The sequence below is a fragment of the Rhamphochromis longiceps genome, linkage group LG20 (genome assembly GCF_057381845.1).
Source record: "Rhamphochromis longiceps isolate RC_006_pf linkage group LG20, R_longiceps_female_GT1.1, whole genome shotgun sequence".
Taxonomy (NCBI): Eukaryota; Metazoa; Chordata; class Actinopteri; order Cichliformes; family Cichlidae; genus Rhamphochromis; species Rhamphochromis longiceps.
The window spans coordinates 36,345,587-36,368,014 of record NC_140576.1 but is presented as its reverse complement, the minus strand read 5'-3'; the positions used below and the strand labels follow the sequence as shown (position 1 = coordinate 36,368,014).

Below are 22,428 nucleotides of genomic sequence, written 5' to 3'. Positions count from 1 at the left end.
AACGAACCGCAAAACCTGCAGCATTTAGAGCCACATGTACCATCACATGTGAATCTAGAGACTCTCTGAAAGGAGCTGCTGGTCCACAGCATTAAGAGAAATATTATTATAGAAGGCAGAAACATGTAAATGCTGCAGTCAGACACTTGTGATTTGCAAGTGCATTCAAAGTTGCCGCTAAATAAAACAGAAATGGTAAAGATCACAATGATGACAATGTAGGTACGCCGTTTTCCCGAAGCAAGATTTGTGATTAAGGCCTCCATCTCTGATTCGATCTGCTGGTATCCTGCTTATACCCTCTGAAAATATACAGTACTAACAGGAAACCAAGCACTTCCTGTTTTCAAAGTATGTGCACATATAAAACTGCAAACATCCTGATTATAAGACATTGTTTTGCACCTTTAGACAATCATAAACAGTTATGAGTTCTTCAAACAAAGTAAACCAGCACATTTTTATGTGACATAAATTTGTACCATGACTTCTCAACAGAGTTTGAAATTTGAGGCAGCAGAACCAGAGAGTGTGAAGCATTCAGTTTCATATAATTCATGATCTGCTCCAGTAAAGAGTCGATGTTTGCTGACAGTGCTGGAGGTAAACACGTTATTGTAATCACATTACATTTGTCTTTAACACCCGCATTCTGTTATTAATAGAATAACAATGAGACTTTTGCTACATACAGTGCACGGTTCAGCTGTGAATAATAAGAGAGAAGCAGAGATGATGACTCCCAGGGTGGAATGGTCAAATATCGGCTGGCTCCATAAATCACTACAGAATCCCATCTTGACATTTACACTAGAATAAACACACTTACAGCCTGGTCCAAAATGATTTTAATTTCAATTTCTCCCATTTGAATAATTGCATGTGGGATATGTGCCATTCATTTAGGTATTTTAAGGCTTAAAGTTAGCAGTGTGATTACTCGGATTATCAGACATAATATGGCTTGCTGTGGGGTACATACTATTCAAGAAATTTGTGCGATCCACCTTCTAGTTTTTCATACAAAATGTATTTGTTTGGACAGTTTTTAAGCTCCGTGTAACCCACACTGTCGGAGCATCAACCTTCACAAAAACCTGGAAGTCATGCACATTGTTACCCAAGTCAATTTTGTGCACTACATATATTTTTGATTTTCCCTTTGTTGTAACTTTTGCTGCTTCATGCATCGTACCAACCTTTGGGAAACAAGGAGTCGCAGGAAACAACATGACCCAAGGCGGCAAGGTCTCGCTGGCTTTGAGTCATCCATGGAAAAGGAGAGGGCATGAGTCACTCAGTGCTGTGTCTTTGTATTCACAGTCGCCTCAAAAGCTTTTTCTGGCCTGCAAAGCAGTTGAATACTTGGATACATGCGATGGTACATTGCCCTCTTCTACAGAGTTCATCGCTTTCTTAAAATGCTCCATACTTCTTCAAGTACCACTGCTTAAGCAGGGGTGTCAAACTCAATGGCACATTTTAGGTCGCGGGCCAAACAAGATAAACATTTATGGACATTTGGCCAGAGGGGCCGATGGCGCGATATGACAGCCTCGCTTCTGTCAGTCCGCCCCAGGGCAGCTGTGGCTACAACTGTGGTTTGCCTCCGCCAGTGTGTGAATGAATAGTGGAAAAGTGTTATATAAATGCAATTCATTATTATTGAATCCGTTCAGAAAAGATTTTAAGAAATCTCCCAGTCTATTCTATTCACTTCAATTTTATTCATATAGCACAAAACCCCAACCGCAATCGCCTCAGCATGCTTAAAATCTTTAATCCTGAGCCTTCAGCTGGTTTATATTTGTCAGGGAGTTTTCTCCAGTTTTCCATTTAGTGGACGACTTCTCACCTTGTACTCTTGGATACTTTAGTAGATGTCAGCAGCTTATAACTACCAGCTGAATTTGGCTTATATGTCCATTAAATTCCAGTAAACATTTAAGTTGATATGGTTTGGAACTGTGCATGGAAATAAGGTGAGCGTATTAATTTGCTTAACAACAGTGGGTGTGGTGTAGCTTTAAATTCATATTATATTTAACTATAAAGAAAAACAAAAGAGCCACATAGTATAAATATATATGTTCATTAAAGTTTTTATTGCATGATTATTGGCAGCTGTTTCCTAAAAGTAAACACTGACATGAACAATCCCCATGTGAGTTTATTACAGCTTAAAATTGAAAAAGAAAGAAAAAACATTATTCTTCAAAAGAAAAACTAATTTTTAGGCTGACAAAACAAGACCAACCACATTTTTTCTCTGTTCTTTATAAAACATCCATCCATCCATCTTCTTCCGCTTATCCGGGGCCGGGTCGCGGGGGCAGCAGCCCAATCAGAGAAGCCCAGACCTCCCTCTCCCCAGCCACTTCCTCTAGCTTATCCAGGGAAATACCAAGGCGTTCCCAGGCCAGCCGAGAGATATAATCTCTCCAGCATGTCGTGGGTCCGCCCTGGGGCCTCCTCTCGGTGGGACATGCTCGAACACCTCCAGGAGGCGGCCAGGAGGCGTCCTTGTCAGATGCCTGAACCACCTCAGCTGGCTCCTTTTGATGTGGAGGAACTTCTCTCCCTATCTCTAAGGGAGAGGCCAGCCACCCTTCGGAGGAAGCTCATTTCCACCGTTTGTATCCGCGATCTCGTCCTTTCGGTCACTACCCACAGCTCGTGACCATAGGTGAGGAACGTAGCTCGACCGGTAAATTGAGAGCTTCGCTTTTACGCTCAGCTCTCTTTTCACCACGACGGACCGGTGCAGCGTCTGCATCACTGTGGCTGCAGCACCAATCCATCTGTCGACCTCCGGCTCCCTTCTCCCATCACTTGCGAACAAACCCCGACATACTTGAACTCCTGCACTTGGGGCAGGAACTCATCCCCGATCTGGAGTGGGCACATCTGAGCATTTACATTGTGGAGTAATGCTGCTAAGTGATATTCTTTACTATCATCATTGTTATTGTTATTATTATTATTGTTATACTGAGATGTATATATACGCTGCATATATAAATACAGCCAGCAAAAGACACGTCACAGCAAAGAGTGTAAATACAAAAGATAAGACTGTGGCAAAATCAGCTTCTTTAGGGAAGTGCTGCTTAAAGAAAGACAACAAAGGCTTTAATTTTTAACAACCTTAAAAAACAACACAAACTTATAAAATGCCCCCAAAAATGACAAGTACAAAGGTTTTAAGGGTAACTTCTACTATCTCACATTACTAACTGCTCTAATCTAGAGAAAAACAACATTTAAAATGAGAATTTTGGAGGTTTTGTTCTGTCAGCTCCTTTTCTGTTAAAGCTCACCTCTGATACACAAATACATCAGAGTTCCCAGAAAGCTGACTCTGGATGTAGCATTTTGTTTAGATCAAAGTTTTTAGATGAAAGTTTTTATCCCCTCATTCAAAATTTTGAATGCATTTATTTTTGCTGTGTTTTATCTTTCAAGTTTTCATCTGAATTCCAAACGTACAGCATTTTACTGCTTATTTGGAACATTTTTAAATTTATTCCTCAATTAAATGTTGTGTAGCTGCAATATAAACTCCACCTGTAGAAGAACCTCTTTATGTTCAAGATGTCGAAGCATTCGGACGTATGTAGCGGCACAGTGCTCTAAACTGCACAGTTGGCATTGAGCACCTATAATTTTGTTATACATGTACAGTACAGTAAAGTGCTATTCTATTCTATTCTATTCTATTCCAGTGCCACCTCTCATTATATTTACTTCAAATGTTAATTTAAAAGTTAATTAACATTAACAGAGAACTTTTTCTCCCTAATAAATAAATTAGACTTCTAGATGAATTTGAAGAACTGGGTTAGCTAATGACAAAAAACCCTGAGCCCCCAAAGTAAACCTTTTATTATGAGATCATATTTCTGATTTGGCCTTACCTTCAAGCCTTTATCCTGTTCAACTAAATCAGTTAAATTTGTAATTCTGTTATAATTAAAATAGAAATCCTGAGCCTTGAAGATATTTGCAATTTGAATGTAAGTAAGCAATGAATATTCACAATATTCCATTATGAATATCCTATTAAGCCCCGAGAATATTTCAAGCACCATTTTTTACAAGCCAGCTCACCTTCACAAAGAACATATGTGGGACCAGGATGCATCACAAACTTCCACCACAATTTACCAAAAGCAGTGCAAATTAGCAGGGCACAGAAGAGCAGACCTGATGGGTGATTAATATCCTTACAAAAATAACATGGTGAAAGTGCAGCTTTTACACTCTGGAAACAACAAGGCAGTTCATATAAAAACAGGCAGTGGATGAGAATGGATATGTTCTGATGTAAGGGTAAAGTCCTGATAGGAACTCGCAATTCTCAACAAGACAGTTTATGTTGGATGTTGCAAAGTTTTGTGCATGTGCTGCAGAGAAAATACATGCAGAGCCGTTTTGGTGCTGCGCATTCCACAGTGAATCCAAGAGAAACACCCGTAATCCAGAGAACCTGTGCACGTTCCTGTTCCTACACTCCACTATTTTCTTTTATCCAGTTGCGATATTTGGTAACTTGGGTATAGATGCCAGGTTTGTTCTTGCGAGCGCAGCCTTCGCCCCAGCTCGTCACACCAGCCAGGAAGACCCGCCCCTTGGTGCTGGTGAAAGACAGGGGTCCACCAGAGTCACCCTGAGAATCAGAGAGGAGAGAGATTATTTTCAGCTTGAAGGTTTTCTGTGAGTCCCAATAAGCATTAAAAAAGGACATATTAACCGATCCCCGATAACCGACATGATCCCCTTTTTTGGGACTTTTGGAAAAACACTCTGTGGACTGATGAGACATAAACTGAACTTTTTGGGAGGCGTGTGTCCCATAACATCTGGCGTTAAAGTAACAGCATTTCAGAAAAGGAACATTATACCAGTACTTTTGGGTTTTGCAGGACAATGATCCAAGATAAACCAGCAAGTCCACCTCTGAATGTCTTAAGACAAACAAAGTGAAGACTGTGGAGTGGAGTAGTCAAAGTCCTGACATGAATCTGACTGACATGCTGTGGCGTGACCTTAGAAAGGCATTTCCTACTTGAAAACCCTCCAGTGTAGCTGAATTACCCCAATTCTGCAAAGATAAGAGAGCCAGGTTTCCTCCACAGCGCTGTAAATTACTTTGATTGCCATTAATTTCAAATGCTTGATTACAGCTGCTGCTGCCATGGGTGGCCCAACCAGTTACTAGGTTCACTGTTTCACACAGGGCCATGCAGGTTTGGATTTTCCCCTTAATAATTAACACCTTTATTTACAGACTGCATTTTGTGTGTTATCTTGTCTAATATTCAAATTCGTTTGATCTGAAACATTAAAGTGTGACAAACACAGAAATGTAGTTTATTTGTTTTAAATAAAACATCTGTCTATTACAAGCATTCGAGTTTGTACCTGGCAGGCGTCCACGCCTCCTTTGAGGACTCCAGCACACAGCATGTTGTCGGTCACCGAGTCTGTCAGGAGACTCTTGCACACTGTGCTGTTGATGATCCGGACTGCTGCCTTCTGCAGTACAGCCGCCCCGGAACCTGATAGACAGCAAAATTACTTCTAACAGCGCTCTGGTTCTTTGTCATGATCTGACTTTCAGATGCTTAAAGTTTGTTGTTTATTTTTTTGTTTTTTAGATCAGTCACCTCTTTTATTCATCTTATCCAGTTACCCAAAAACATTTTAACGGACACACTGTGCACCGTGCCATGTTAAATTTTCGGCTAACAGTTTTTAGGGTACAAAAATACTCTTATACCTGTAAAATGTAAAGTGGTGTATAAACACAGGGCAACTTGAGAAGCTCCCAGCAGTCCTATTGCAGTGAGGGAGAGTTTAGGCTCTCTCTCTAACTTTAGGTTTTGTCTAAAGGGAACGTTTTAAGCCTAATCTTAAAAGCAGAGAGTGTGTCTGCAAACTGAAAGGTCCGTGGAAGAGGGCCTGAAAAATGAAGGCTGTGCATCTCATTTTACATGTAAATATCGCACATTTGAACCAGCAGTCTGAGAGTGAAGTGCTGTGGTAGGGTGAATTTTATGTTGAGGAACATTGTTATCTTTACTATTAGGTCTTTCAGAACAATGCTTAGTGTTGAATCCACTGGCTGGCTGGGCAGACACATCTGTGGGATCAGTTAAGTTTGTTTGTGGGAACGTTTCATTGCAGACACATTTAAAAACTTCCACAACACTTCCAGTGTGGGATATTCGGACGTTTCAGACAAGCTGTGTTCTCGTCATTCTCATCATCTCACCTCCCTCCCTGGTAGCTCCCCAGCCAGTGATCCAAGCCTCTTCTCCTACTGGGAAGTCATGCGCGGGGGAGGGCAGGCAGATGGGCCAGATGTTCTGGTTGAGCGTGACGCTGTTGTCCAGTTCCATGAGAGTGATATCGTTATCGTAGGTCTCAGGGTCGTAGCCCGGGTGAACGATGATCCGCTTCACGCCCCGCTTCATGGTCCACTTGCTGGTCTGACTCTGCTCGTGAAGACCCAGAAGAGCCTCCCATTGGTTAGCCTGAGAGAATCTACATGAAAAAACAGCCAAGGAATTCTTTCAGTTCATTTATGTCATTTGTCTGATTTTACATTAAAAAGCATATACAAGTACATTAAAAAAAACAAAAAACTGTAAAATTTGTGGTACACAAAATTCAAAGCTAGAGCTCCACTAGAAAGGATGTGACTTGTGTCTGGTTTTGGGAGGAGTAGTTAGAGATCAAATGAGCAGGATGTATAATATACAGGAAAAGACATTATTTTGTAGTTAGTGATACTGAAACAGCCGGTCTGTAATCATGCTTCTGTGATATATATGAAGTTATTGGGTTCTGAACTGCAAAGAAACAGTTGAGTGCATCTCATAGTTTTCGATCACTCTACACATGTCCCCCACTTATACCCATGCCTCTACAAAGTGTATGCAATCTAGTTGAAGGAGTGTCCTTTATTTCAACAGCGGTGAAAAAGTCACAGTGACTCAAATGTGGTGAACAGCACTGGTGGTGAGCAAAGATTGATTCAGTATCAGTAAGGCTCTCGTGTTTTCAGTGCACTCTAAGCTGACAGATGACGGCACAACCACAGTCCCAGTCGTTTCTACCTAAAGTTCATCTCTGACACAGTGTTCACAATCTAAACAGGGATTCACAGTACAAAGTGCCACGGATGATGAGTGCTCCACAGGCCGCTGGTCTTGCTGCTCACTTGTAATGACATATTCACACTTTGAAAGTCTGAATTCAGCCTCTAAGGACAAAATGTCTCTGTTATAGTTGGAGATTGAATTCTCATCAACGGTGATGCTTAACAGAGAATTTTGGTCTGAAACAAAAGCTGATGTCTGCACAAGTCTGACGTCCACATTAAAAATAGAGAGCACTCAGTGTAAGTGGTGAGAACAGGAGAGAGAGATGGGCAAAATTTAAATAAGGTTTTTGGTTTTTCTGAGGTCTGTTTCTGGAACTTTTTAATCACACTTCATATCAGTAAACACTCAGCCCCGTCATTTCAGATAGAGGAGCTCCTACTTGTCCTGAACGCAGTGGGCGGCGGTCAGCAGCCAGCGGTTGCTCAGCACAGAGGCTCCACACACATGTCCCATTCCCTTGAAGTGGAGGCTGACCTGCCAGGGCCACTCGCCCTCCCGAGATGCTTGTCCTCCCACGATGCGAGAGCTGCGGTACGGCCTTATCCCGCACTCTGAAAGCACACATATGTGCAGGCGTTACCGCCACTAAACTCCATACCACAACCATCTGTAGGCAAGTGTGTGGTTAACTTACCACAGTTATCCTCATCAGAGTCGTCGGTACAGTCCTGCACTCCATCACACTCTGGGTTCATTTTACTGATGCAGAGTTTGTTTTTGCATTGGAAGGTGAACTCTGAGCATGTCTGCAGCACCAAAGCTGAAAGACGAGAGACACGTGCAGTATCAGTGAGCAACTCTGACCCACAGGTATCCTTTACCTCAAAATGCTGTTTGATTAAAGATTTTCATGAAAACCATACATTTTCAGAAGTTCTTATTTGAACTTTACTTCTTACATTTTTCACATTTGGACTCATCAGACGCATCACCGCAGTCATCTTTTCCATTGCACTTCAAATTCTCTGCAATACAGCGGCCATTTTTGCAGGAAAACTGCCCTTTGCATGTTTCTGTAAAACAAGAGAAAAATCACTTATTTACTACCCTCCACTCGAGTGTTTAATTTGACCTGTTGCTATTTTAATTCCAGAGCTCTTTTAAAGGAGTCAGTTTCAACAAAGACAAACACAGGCTAGTCTTCCACCTTTCTTCCACATACACTGCCTCTGCATGTCAACAGATTCTTATGGAAATGTGATTGCACAACCCTCTGGTCTGATTTGCCTGCTGGGCTTCCTACATTCCTCAACAAAACTGGCTATACCGGCAGAACAACCTCTTGCATTATCTGCCACCTTGCATTTATAGTCCAGTTTTTATTACAGTACTGTTTATGCACATATTACTTTAAAATGTATGGAGAAAAGTGATAAAATTTGCCTGTTGCTTTGGTGAAGTTTCAACTAATTCTTTGTATCAGTACTTATTGAAAAAAGACATCTTTTTGGCTTTTATTATTTCCCTCAACTTGAATGTCTTTATACATTTTTTTAATGCAGACCCTCAGTTTATTCTCCTTTTTTTAATCTCCTCAGGTTTCTTCTGATTGGCTGCCCCTCCCAAATATAAAGGATTTGATTGGCAGGCAGGTGGGGCTAGTGCAAATGCAGTCAGACCTACTTATCTAACAAGAGCATATTTGGGATATCCTCTGTCACTGACAACACTGCCTGAGTTTTTAGTGCAATAAACTTTAAGCGATGTTTAAAATAAACATCAACTGCTGAAATAGCTCCAGTTTATTGTTTCGCTGCACTCACCACAGTTTTCTTCGTCCGTGTTGTCTCCACAGTCGTCCACCCCATCACACAGCCAAAATTTTGGTTTACAGTGACCATTTTTACACTGTATCTGAGACGCATCACACTCTAATGAGGCACACAAAGAGAACCCAACATTGTTAGGGACAGAAAAGGTGAAAGACCATTTTCGATGTGCTCCTTTAATTTCATTCTTTTCAGACAGAAAGAAGTTTGACGGTTTGGACTCACTGCAGTTGATCTCATCGCTGTCATCTCCACAGTCGCCCCAGCCGTCACACCGCAGAGTGTTATTGATGCACAGGTTGTTGCTGCACGTGAACCTTCCTGGACAAGCTGATAGGACAAACATAATATTACCTCATTTGTTCGCCGGCTTCAGAGAACGCTACAGTCCTTAAATTAAGCATGTATCCTTACGATTGTTCGGGGTGAAGGCCTCGTACTCAGCAGTGAAGCCCTGATCAACGTAGGAGGAGTCCGACTTAAATGTAATGGTCATCTTGTTGCTGTTGATGGTGAACACTGGGCTCTTCAAGTCGCTGCCACACAGCCTATAACAAAAAAACACAAAACAATGTAACTAGGTTACATATTTTACACACACACACACACACACACACACACACACACACACACACACACACACACACACACACACACACACACACAGAATTCTACTTTATTGTCATTGCACATGTCACAAGTGTGAGGCAACAAATTGCAGTTTGCATCCATCCAGAAAGGGCTTTTGCAATAATATAGATATAATACAGGATATAGATCTATTATAGGTATGTTACACATATGAAGGTATGTTATGAAGATACTATAACTTTAAGTATGTACCGGCTGTAGCTGTAGTGAGTGTACAAGCTATGTACAGGTTATACATATGGTTAAACAGTTGTAAACAGTTATAAAACTGTAATTATTGTATTGGACAGTATGATTGTCTACACAGCATTTACAGTAGTACACTTATCTACTTTTTCTGTCATTCTCAGTCCGGTCCTTGTACCCGACCATTGGGACAAAATGTTTTGGTTTATTAAGCCACTCATTAATCATAAGTGACTAATCATGACTAACTCATCAACCATTCAAACATCAAGGCAACAAACTCATGCAGCAACATTACTGCAACAGTCAGTAAACATTTGGACAGAAATCAGAATAATCAGCAAGTATCCAAAGACCTCTGAAATGATCTTCAGGAAGCCTGGAGAACTATTCCTGAAGACGACTTCAAGAAATGATAAAAACACTTGCCCAAGAATAAAAAGTAGCCATTCCAGGTTTTTGCCTCATAGGCTACGTTCACACTGCAGGCGAAAGCGTGTCAAATCCGACTTTTTTGACCATACCCGATCATGGTGTGACATCGTGAACGGCACAAATCTGATTTTCAAATTCGACCTGGGTCACTTTCGTATGTGGTGCTGAATCCGATACATATCTGTCTAAGGAGTTTGGAAAGAAAAGCGTCTGGACTTCTTTAAGTTACTTGAAGACGTTTCACCTCTCATCCGAGAAGCTTCTTCAGTTCTAAGGTCAAATGGTGGAGAGTCCCAGATATACCCATATGGAAAAGAAATAGTAAAAACGTATATGTGATTACTCATGAAAGTGGCCACTTTCATGAGTAAATCATATAAGGCTTACATGATTTACTCATGAAAGTGGCCACTTTCTCATTACTTTCATACATTGTTTTAGTAAGTATCCAAAACATACAAGTTTCATTATATAATTTTTCACGGGATCTTATATCTGTTTTCACTCTTATATGCTTTTCATACAAGTTTCACACAAGACAGATACAAACTTTATAAGATTTATATATATCTTTTCCATATGGGTAAACCTAGTGGGAGTGACCCCCCCACAGAGGGACAAAAGGACCCCTGATGATCCTCTAATCGCCTGAGCCAAGGTGTGAAAGCGAGTGTGGGTCCCAATCAGCCAGAGTTTCGGGTGAGCTCATTGTGAAACCTGGCCCCACCTTATCATGTGATTTCCTGAGGTCAGATGGCCCAGGATGTGAGTGGGCGTTAAGGCGTCTGGGGAGGGATCTCAAAACTGGATTATAGATTGCAGACAGTTGGTGTCGTAAACCCCGCCTCTGTTCAAAGATGGTCGCTCACAGTGGACATAGATGCTTCTTTCACTCCTCTTTCAAACCATCTGTCCTCTCTGTCCAAAATGTGGACATTGGCATCCTCAAAAGAGTGACCTTTGACCTTAAGATGCAGATGGACTGCTGAGTCTTGTCCTGTGGAGGTGGTGTCGCATTAAATCCGTCTTTTACGTCACCGACACAAGACAGACACCAATTATCAGCACCTGAGAAAACATCGTGAACGCTTCCTGGCCATCCAGTGAAATTGTTGCGAAGACAACGTTGGAGAAATGCAAACATTTTCTTTGTATATAATCTGCAGATTCTGACAGAAATCTGCAACTATCCTGTGAAGCACCGCTCCTCTAAAACAGCAATAATGATCATTATTAGGCCATATGTAAATAACAAAATAACTTTATAACTTAAAGCAAAATTGGGAAACGTAAAATCCGAAACAAGTCTTTATATTAAGGGTCATCAGTCACACAATGCTGTTTGGTCTGGGTCCAAACAGAGCGCGTTGTGTGTGACGTCTTCTTTTGAGCATGCGGAGCTCTCTGAGGGTTCACACTAGAGCGCGTTTGCTGTCACATTTTATTTGTAGTGTGAAGAAGCAGACAAAAAATCAGATTTGATCAAAGAATCGGAATAGAGCACGAAGACCTGCAGTGTGAACCTAGCTATATACTGTATTTCCATGTATTTCACTTCAGCTATTTCCCATTCTTCAAGCTAAATATAAGGACATTGGTGGTAATGTAAGACCTTTTAACAGCACTGTATACTAAGAATAATCTTTCTTTAAAAGGCATAACACTGCTCGTTACTGACCTTTCACCATTGATCTCAACATAGTCATGGCCGCAACCTTCAGTTTTATTTCCCAGCGAGAACTTATTGAACAGAACCTTCAGAAATTTGTTGTTTGCAACCTGAAAAACAAAGTAAAAAACAAATGAAACAGGAGTGTAAAATATTTAAAACATGATCAACTAATAAAAATAAGTCCAATAAATAGATTTTCTGATTTGTGCTTTTAATAAATTTAAAATGAGCAATGATGGAAAAATGTCATTGTCGTCATCATCATCATCTATGGGGTTTATCTTTATAAATAATAATTATATTGTTTTGCTAAAGACTCAGTTGGTCAGTGTAAGAGAAAAGTTCGTTTGGTTCTAGGTCAGCTAACTGAAAAGTGTCCTTTCAGTGGAGGGAATGAAATTCAGTTTGTGTTCAGGTTGGCAGTGAAGCATTTGCACCTGGAGGCAGAATTTAAAGTTGCATACAATCACTAAATGTCCTGCAAATTATTAATTAAACAATAATCAAGCCAAAATGCAAGAGTGCATAGAAAAATAAGTACACTCCTATTAAGAGAGTGAGTACTCGAGTAATTGAGCATCATCCAGAGTGAGCGCCTCTATAAAAACAGGTGTTTTGGCAGTTTGCTGGTCTTTGCTGGTTGTTCAGGTGTCTGTTACCATGAGTCTGCTGGAGTGCGGTCGTAGGAACAAATAGGATGCTGTGCAGAAGCCTCAGTAAAATGAAGGCTCACCTCGATGTTCCACACACATGTGGTGCGAGGAGGGTAGTTGGACGGGAAGAACGGTGAAGAGATGGAGCCTTTCTCTCCAGTCAGCGTGCCGCCACAGTCTGAGGGACGCACAGTTCATACTGACATGTTAGATCATCTACAAAGACTTTAGCTGCAGAATTAATAAAGTTTATGTCGAGATAGCATCCTTTAGATCTGACCTTTAACACATCCATCCATCCATTCATTTCCGCTTATCCTTTTCAGGGTCGCGGGGGGCGCTGGAGCCTATCCCAGCTGTCATAGGGCGAGAGGCGGGGTACACCCTGGACAGGTCGCCAGTCTGTCGCAGGGCTAACACATAGGGACAGACAACCATTCACACTCACATTCACACCTAGTGACAATTTGGATTATCCAATTAACCTATCCCCACAAGCTGCATGTCTTTGGATGGTGGGAGGAAGCCGGAGTACCCGGAGGGAACCCACGCAAACACGGGGAGAACATGCAAACTCCACACAGAAAGACCCCGGCCTGATGGTGGAATTGAACTCAGGACCTTCTTGCTGTGAGGCAACAGTGCTAACCACCGTGCCGCCTTTAACACAATTACTATTATTATTATGTACTGATTGAAAAATTATTACTGTAATCTCTGGGCTGGAAACATTAGGCAGTCTTAAGATTTCTGCTGCTGTTGCATTTTTTCCCAACACACATTTAAGTCACACATTTCAAGTCTTTCATGCCCTGTGGAAATATTTCACAAAGAGCTGACAGCTGTTCAGAAGACGTTTGATTTACTTAGTGTAGTCTGAGGAATCGGAGAGTAGTTTGCTCTGAAGCCGGGGAAGTTTTTCTCCTCATTAGTGACCAGCATCAGCAGCATGACGTTTCCAGAGGAGATGAAGGACAGCGGCTGGTGAGGGTATCCACACTGTCTGAGCGGACAAGGGAGAGACAGAAAGAAACCTTTAGTGCTCCTGGGGCCGGGTGCATAACGCATGTGTCGGCACAAAAACGTTTTAATGCCTTTTCCCCAACACAAACTGGTGTTGTACGAGGCATGCCCTCTCCCTCCTCTGCGTATGCCTGACATGTCCCTCTGATTTCCTCATTCCGTATCCTGTCCAATTATGGTCACTCTGAAACAACTAAATATATATCTCCATATCTTTACATTCGTTCCATAGTCTCTGCCAATTTTTTAACCTGAGCCAGTGTTTCAGGGTAAACAATATTCAGGAACCCGGTTACTTTAGTCTGAACATCCCTTTGTGTTAAAAATGAGCAGCTATTAAAACACAGAATAAGAATATCAGCCTGTTTTGTCTTGTTTTCTCTGAGATAGCTGACACTTTAAATTCTAGGAAGAGATCGTTCGTCTCACTCTGTCATAGCGCGTTTCTCTATGGGGACGAGCGAGTCGTAGATTTTGATGAAGTCTCGCTGACAGTCGTCCTCCAGGATCAAGTCATCAAAGTCGAGCTGGATTCGGTGTTGCGGGTCTGCCCGAAACTTCCACTGCAGGTAGGCGTTTGAAGGGTACGGAGAGTTTGGAAATCCCGGAGACTCAACGTGCCCGGAGTTTTCGATGTGGATGTCGATGCTTTTCCTCTCTGAAAATATGACGAGAAGAACATGTTTTGGATGAAGTATACCAGTTGTGAAACAAGCAACTTTAATTTTTTTGGAACATTTTAACAAGTCAAACTTTACATAGAGAATTACAGAAAAAAAAGAAGTTCCCACCACGAAACTGGTTTATACCTGAAAGCTTGGTTTTGGTCAAGCGTGGATCTATAGCTGTAAACACAAAGATAAATGTGTTAGTAAACCACATATATCAGTTCCTCGTTACTAATTAAAACAACAATAATCATTTTTGCGTTTTTGATTAAACTTTACTCGATATTTTTAACAAAACCTTGGAGGAAGAATTCAGAGCAGATGTAGCGTCAATATTTGAGAACAGACGTATCGTAGCGGGACGTCTTGATGTCTCACTGTCGTCATTGGAAACAAAAGCTTACTGCTTAGTTTTGCTGTACAAGCAGCAGTGCTGCAGTTTTTTGATCATTTGTGAATCGCAGTGAGACACAAGTAAGCTCCTGTCTGTCACCAAATGTTATAGTTATGATTATACATATACACCAGGACTATGACTCTTACTACATATAACTATATATCCTCCAAGGGTTTATGCAGTTTCACCACTTTAGGAATCTATTCGCTCCTCAGTCTTTAACAGTGTCCAGCATCATGTTTGTATGAGACAAAGAAGCTTCTAGAAGATGTTTCCCCATAAGAAAAGATAAGAGCTGAGTTGAAGAATCCATTAACCATTAGAAGAAGAACCATTCATCGTTAAAATGTCTGCATGTAAGTTAAATATACTTTTTAAATTAATTTAATAAATTTTTTTTTTAATTAATTAACTAATTTTTCCAAGAGTTGTCAACGACAGCACAGTGCTCCAGGTTTAAAGGGTCATATCAGAGCGTAGATTTTACTTTTCAGTGCAGGCAGATGAAGAACAGACATATGGAGAACAGCTGGTGGTTAAGTGCCCATAGTGAATACAAAGCTAATAATAATTTGATGTAAAAAAAAAAGCTTGAAAATTGTTTTGGATGAACAACCTTGTAGAAAACTAATCTGTGAGCCGTCAAACCTTGTGTCACGATGTCGTTGACACTCAGGGCGTCTGTGGGTTTCAGCAGGAATCGTCCTTTTCCGCCCTCCTGACTTCCTGCTGGAGGCTGCATAGAGTCGATGGCTTCATCCAGCGAGGCTTGCTGGGGTGGGGGGACATCAAACTCTGATTCGTAATAAGCCACAATGGTGTTCGACCCTCTGTCGCCCTCACTGCACAACAGGACACACAGAGGATTTGTACAGGCTTCATTCAGTGCAACAGAGAAGCAACTGCGCATTACAGCTATGTACCAATCAGCCGCCTCAATACAACAATCAGATTAGTACTGTGTAGGTCCATTTGCTCTCTGAACTATCAGAGCGTGGACTGCACTTATTGCCTTTATTTCTGACCCCTTAAAAGATCTTCATTGATATTCACTTTTCCCGTCACTGGTGATATTGTTGTGGCTGGCTGGTACACGCTGTCTCTTTCACAGTACCTGAAGGCCTGAACGGACGAATGGTTGAAGTATCTGTCCAGCAATGAGTTTTTGGAGTACATCAGTTTGAGCTGAAGAGAAAAAGGTCACATTATGGCACCTATTACCTTTATGGCCTCAACAAATAGAGAAACAGGTGACAGAGGAAGACACAGAGCAGAAGTGGTTAGAAGTAACATCAAGGTTACAACTCAGACTCGCAGCACACAATCATGTAGTGACGCAGAGTGTGCTGTAATGGATTTTGGGGAAGTAGGTCCTATTAAAAGGCCTGAAAAGATTAGTCTCACTGGAAGTGTAGGAGTGCTATCACCTCTGCCTACTGATAGTGCTGATAGTTGTTGGAGGGTTCTATGTTAGAAATTTGTGTTTCTAAGTTGAGGGTGTAATGGATGCTGGTGAATGAAGACAGCTGCACTCCAAGATACCAATTACACACACACACACACACACACACACACACACACACACACACACACACACACACACACACACACACACACACACACACACCACTATACATGCATCTATATTTCAGATTGTTCTTGTATGTCTTCTAAATATTTATTTCTATCACAGAGCAAACCTGAAGGTCTCATGATGAATGTATAACACCGCATATATGGAAAATTCCCATGATGCTTTGGAACTGTCAGGTCTCACCTGTTTGCAGACCTGAGCAGCCAGGTTAGTGAACTCAGAACTGCCAGGCTCCTCATACTGTGGCAGGAATTGCTTGTTGTTGATTTCCATGGAGCCGATATAAATTCTCTTCATTTTCACATGCTGGGGCTCTGAAGACACACAGAGATGTTTCCAATATCTTTATACACAACATTCTGATCACAACTGTATATAATTGTTATGACAATTTTATGGGTGAGTTTCCCTTGTGGACTGGACCTCTCTCTCTTACAGGACAAATAACACTGCTACAGTCGTGAGAGGAAAGCTGGGGTAGTTTCTTCACTCATTAGTGAGACGTCCTGGCTTTGCCGAGGGTATTTTTATAGTGACAAACTCTTCTTTCCAATAAATGAAGATCTTCTAAATTAGCGAGACACCATTTCCTCTCCATTATCTGCATCAAGCTGTGTAATTGAGATTTATATCAGGGAGTCAATTATTCTGAATTTGAAGCTTTTGTTTTCATAGGAGCCATAGTATCCAGAGTCATACGCAGCGAGGACGTAACACTATTAATGAGATAATCCAGTCCAGGTAGCTGCTCTGTTTCAATTAGACCTTACACCTGCCAGACAAGGTGTGTCCTAGGATGCTTAAGGCGTGTGCTGCTGAACTTGGGGAGCCGCTACAACGAGTCTTCAACCTCAGTCTGCGACTGGGGAGAGTGCCCGCCCTATGGAAGACATCCTGCATCGTCCCGGTCCCCAAAAAGAACCGGCCCAATGAGCTGAATGACTTCCGACCGGTGGCACTGACGTCACATCTTATGAAGACTCTAGAGCGGCTCTTCCTCAACTTCCTCCGACCACAGGTACAACATGCCCAGGACCCACTACAGTTTGCATACAAGGCGGGTGTCGGAGTGGAGGATGCCATCCTGTACCTCCTACACAGAGCCCACTCACACCTGGATGGGGGAAAAGGCACGGTCAGGATACTGTTTCTTGACTTTTCCAGTGCCTTTAATACCATCCGGCCCTGTATGCTTCAGGAAAAACTGAACAGGATGGAGGTGGACCCCTGCCTGGTGGCCTGGATCTCCGACTACCTCACCGACAGACCACAGTACGTCAGGCTGAAGGACATCACGTCTGACACTGTGGTCAGCAGCACAGGAGCACCACAGGGAACTGTGCTGTCCCCTCTTCTCTTCACCCTGTACACCTCTGACTTCTGCTACAACTCTGAATTATGCCATATTCAGAAGTTTGCAGATGACACGGCCATCATGGGGTGTATCTGGGATGATCAGGAAGAGGAGTACAGAAGTCTGGTGAGGAACTTTGTCGCATGGAGTCACACAAACCACCTGCAACTCAACACCTCAAAGACTAAGGAACTGGTTGTGGACTTCTGGAGGTCCAGAGAAGGTCCACTGCCGGTTCAGATAGAGGGGGAGGAGGTGGAGGTGGTCAACAAGTACAAGTACCTCGGGCTGTGGGTGGACAATAAACTGGACTGGTCATGCAACACAGAGCACCTGTATAAAAAAGCCCAAAGCCGACTGTACTTCCTCAGGAGGCTGAGGTCTTTTAACATCTGCAGGAAGCTCCTGAGGATGTTTTACCAGTCGGTGGTTGCTGGAGTACTTTTCTATGCTGTGGTGTGCTGGGGGAGCAGCACAGCAAAGAAGGACTCATGCAGGCTGGAGAAACTGATCAGGAAGGCTGGCTCTGTGGTCGGCATGAAGCTGGACACTCTGGTGACAGTGGCAGAGAAAAGGACACTAAAGAAACTGCTGGACATTATGGACAATGCTGGGCATCCTCTGCACACGGCCATAAACAACCAGAAGAGTCTGTTCAGTGACAGGTTGCTTCTCCCCAAGACAAGAACTAACAGACTTAAAAACTCCTTTGTCCCACACGCCATCAGACTGTTTAACTCCTCTCTGGAGGGGAGAGGGAGGGGAAACAGGAGGACAAAGGAGGGAACAACTAAGCTGTAGTGCCTCTGCACCTCACTGTACAATACCTTGTGCAATACTTTTTGTAAATAGTCAACAGTGCAATAGACTCAATACTTGAAATGTGCAATTCACTTGTATTTTTATTTTTTATTCCTATTTATTCTATTTATCCCCTTTGTATATTTTATTTATATTTGTCTCTGTATTTATATATGTGTGTGTGTGTGTGTGTGTGTATATATATATATATATATATATATATATATATATATATATATATATATATATATATATATATATATATAACAATTCTGTAACTGTAACTTCGGTCGTTGCTGTGCTTTTTTTTGGAAGTTGAATTTCCCAGAGGAACCCACCCGAGGGATTAATAAAGTTCTATCTTATCTTCTCTCTCTTATCTTATATCCTGTCTGACATCAAGGCGCTCAGATATGTATTTTCAAATCCAACCCCCAGCATCAGGTTAGCTGAATGTAGTTTGATGAAGTCAGCTTACGGCAAAACAGCCCGACCAGCAATGCAATCACAGCCAGAACACCAATCACCAAGGCGACTCCTATCCCTGCCCCCTTCTTGTTGCATGACTTCTTCTCCACGTCCTTGGGATCTGGAGCCTGCAGAAATGCTTCCTCAACGTCATTGTCCTGCATACAGAGATAGTTGGAGAAGACAAAGTTTATCAGTTGGTTCAGGACTGTACAAAATCTCAAAGTGGCCTCAACATTTTTGTTTTGTTCAAGGCCAAAGTTTGTTTTTTATCTTTGTTTTTTTGTGTGTGTTTTTTTACTCAGTCTGGCGTGCAACGTTATCAGGTAGGAATAGCAGGTTAGTAGACAGCAGACTGTGGGCTATTTACTCGACTGCAGTATTGGATGGTGTTTTCCAGTGACAGCAGCACAGCGCTCGGTCTAAATTCAACAGTTCCCCAGCTTTTTGAAGATGCTGCTGTTCAGCATGTTTGTATTCACTACAGACTCTATATAAAAATGTAGAAGACTCACTGTGAGATTTGAAGCCTGAACCAGCAGTTTGCAGTTTTTAAGGATTAAAATGTCCAAATTGGACCACAGAGTGGACTCCTAACTTAATGGGAAACATAGTGACCTGAGTAAGTTATTATATCCATGTCACAGCCTGACTGAGAATCCAGCCATCTTCTTTTGCTCATCCTTATTCCGGGCAGCTGGAGCCCATCCCAGCTCTTACACCCTTGACTGGTCCATTAACAATAGTCAGTAAAAGGCACCAAGCAAAATGGAGTGCTCCATCTGATCCCTAATTTCAAGTATTAAAGTTAACAAAAAGAGGAGTTATAAAAACAGCTATTATGACAACTAGAAAACTAGCCCCACAGGGTAAACCAGATTTTGTATAACAGATGTAATGATCCAGCAGTGTGAATGGGAGAAAACATCTAGAACTATTAACTAGTGCTACAACAAAGTGGAGTCAGAATATACAGTGAGCACAGCAGACTGTAAGCACCAGGGGCATCGCCCCAACCTGATACTTTAGTTCAAAGTTGATGATAAATTTGTGAAAAGGTGTTACCTTCAGTTTTTAGTTGTACTTATGACTGTAAAGGCAACAAATGAGGACACAGTGTGTTTTCCAATGCACTGTAAACCTGTTCAGCTGTGTCAAGCAGGGTGTTGCTGCACAGGAATGTCTCTATGACTGTTATGAAATGCCAGCATGTTGTATCCTGGACACACCATTAGATCTCTAATGCAGTGCTTTAAAGAGCTGGTTGGTGCCTCATTATAGGGTGCGACATAAATGCTCTCCCTTCAAACAATCCAAAAAGTCATTTGTCTCAAAGGCAAAATTGTGTGAAGCAACTATGCAACTAGCAACTGTGAACTAACCCTTCCACAAACCCTGACATAATGTGCACATCTAACCACAATGTGTGATTAACATTAATCTCTTTAATAAACTAGATATTACACGCTTACATAGAAGATCCAGAATGACTGACCAAACAAACACTGTTTGTCTTCAGAAGATAGAATTGATATCAGTATAGTTTTGCGCAGCTTTTCTACCAGGTTCTTGAATGAGCTCCAGCTCTATTCTGGATTTTTGAAGCCATTTGGTAAAGAGGTTAAGGTCAGTATTACTTTACTAATTAGTTACTACTTTCATGGGGGAAAATACTTTGTGAGCCTTATTTTTTTTAATGTTACAACTGGCAAAGGGCAAGAAATAACCAATCTAGTCCAAATACTAATCACTCCACTGACGTCCACACACCTGCAGAAACACTGGTGGTGAGATAAGAGTTGTAAGGTTGCACACCCTGACGGTGCACACCCTGGACCGGGTGCCTAACAGTGGGGTTGTTTGTGCCCAGGTCACTGATCACAGGGGACCTTCAACTGTGTCCACAGATTATTTACTGACAGGTGTGGAGGAGGTGAAACCATCTACATTCTTTCGATGCCTGAGCAGTGTTTAGTCTACTTCTGGTTTCACATTAACAAACATACAAACACATTTACAGTGAAACTGTATAATGTTGCCACATTAATCAGGCACTGGAACATAACTGCTTTTGGGGTGGAAATTTGAGATTGATTGCTTCAATCCATCTCCATGTCGGTTTCTCAAGTTAAATGTTTGATCAGAAAATGTTAATCAGCTCATTATCATATAAAACACCAGAAATCAGAAAAGAACAAACGCTGATGTCGTTTCCAGCTCTTTGATTATTAAAACTGAACCAGGCGCCGTTCTGTCATTTAAACAACTAATCAATAAAACCAAAATCCACCCTCAAAGAGTGAAAATATGCAGGTTCAATGCCAGAGGCGCGCCAGGTTTCAGTGGAGTTCAACAGAAACCAGTGCTCACATTACTCGAACAGATCGCACTTAAACTAATAAAACCCGCAGTGTGACGTGGGAACAGGTTCAGCCTATGTTGTAAAGCTAATCCAGAAATCCTTCTGCACATTGTGCATATCAGTACGTTCATAATTCCGATATAAATCAATCATATTTATGTTTTTTAAAACCTGTTCCTGGTGTGACGTCACTGAGAGGTTACCATAACAGGTGTTGGACTTACCCGTTTGGGACGGAACTTTTGTCCTGAATCCAGGGAATCCATTAGTCCCTTTGACTTTTTCTTTTCTTTCGTTTTTTTTCCCTCTTTTGTCGCTTATCGATTTTTCTCCAACACTAAAATCGCAGCGCGGTCATGGCAGCGACAGGTGAGCAGCGGCAGGTGTCTCTCTCTCTCTCCCTCTCTCTCTCGCTCTCTCTTCCCAGCTGAGCAGAAACGTAAACAGCTGTCTTCTTCTTCTTCTTCTTCTTCTTCTTTGGATTTTTGTCTTTTTCTGACAGGTTAGTTAAAGATGCTGTAGCCTGGCCAGAGTCGGTGGTGTTTCTGGGTCGGTGTCAGAGCGGGTTCTACAGCGAGAATGAGGAAACAGGGCAGGGCGGAGATCAATGGGGGGGCCAGAGAGGAGGAGACTGTGTGCTGCGGGTGGAGCACACACCTGTTACTTCATCTACAGACTTCCCATCAGCCGCGGCTAAACTCATCAGCGTATGCACCTCGTATCTGGCTTCATTGCAGTTTTGACATAGTATTTATTTTATTTTATTTTATTCTATTCTATTGTTTTTGTTATTTTATGCTGCTCTTAACTTTGTGCCGTCCGCTTTCTGCCGTGACCAAGCACATTTCACAGTTGTGGGACTAATAAAGGTTTATCTTATCTTATCTTTTATACAGTGTGTACAGTGTACCTTATTTATACAGCGCTAAAACAGCAATGCACTTTATTCTGCAGTATTCAACAGATCCTGCGTTATTATGATATTACATTAAATTCAATCCAATAATCAGATGATCTCCCATGTGCACGCAGCATTTCACTTCAAAATGAGGTATTAAAAACCAACCAGTTGTATGTACAGCAAGTAAAATGTTGTAATATGAATAAGGAACACTAGAGGTCAGTGTTTATTCAGGTCATGTCCCTGATACTGTGACACAAATGATCACGTCAAGAAAGCATTTTTGTCCTTTTCATTTATTCTGTCGTAGCCATTGTACAAT

General features: G+C 41.8%; 1 protein-coding gene across 1 annotated transcript; it reads right to left on the bottom strand.

Annotated features, from left to right (window-relative positions):
* Positions 1-2,152: 2,152 nt before the first annotated feature.
* Positions 2,153-21,790, bottom strand: LOC146645859 (suppressor of tumorigenicity 14 protein-like). Its single transcript, XM_085393013.1, has 19 exons — positions 21,430-21,790; positions 18,854-19,001; positions 16,404-16,534; positions 15,741-15,811; positions 15,275-15,468; positions 14,371-14,406; positions 13,991-14,219; positions 13,405-13,541; positions 12,619-12,716; positions 11,892-11,992; positions 9,356-9,489; positions 9,167-9,271; positions 8,936-9,043; positions 8,072-8,185; positions 7,807-7,932; positions 7,552-7,723; positions 6,278-6,549; positions 5,425-5,561; positions 2,153-4,669 (listed from the first exon to the last, which is right to left on the bottom strand). Exons 1-19 carry the CDS (start codon positions 21,469-21,471, stop codon positions 4,508-4,510), a joined length of 2,517 nt encoding a protein of 838 aa, XP_085249139.1. The 5' UTR covers positions 21,472-21,790; the 3' UTR covers positions 2,153-4,507.
* Positions 21,791-22,428: the final 638 nt, after the last annotated feature.

Bases quoted from the DNA above. Each gene is read 5' to 3' on its own strand.
- LOC146645859 (XM_085393013.1), bottom strand. From the start codon at position 21,471: ATGGATTCCCTGGATTCAGGACAAAAGTTCCGTCCCAAACGG. The intron at 15,812-16,403 runs GTGAGACCTGAC...TTTTCTCTTCAG, and splicing joins CTGCTCAGGTCTGCAAACAG to CTCAAACTGATGTACTCCAA. The intron at 12,717-13,404 runs GTAAATCAAACG...TGCGTCCCTCAG, and splicing joins GATTCCTCAGACTACACTAA to ACTGTGGCGGCACGCTGACT.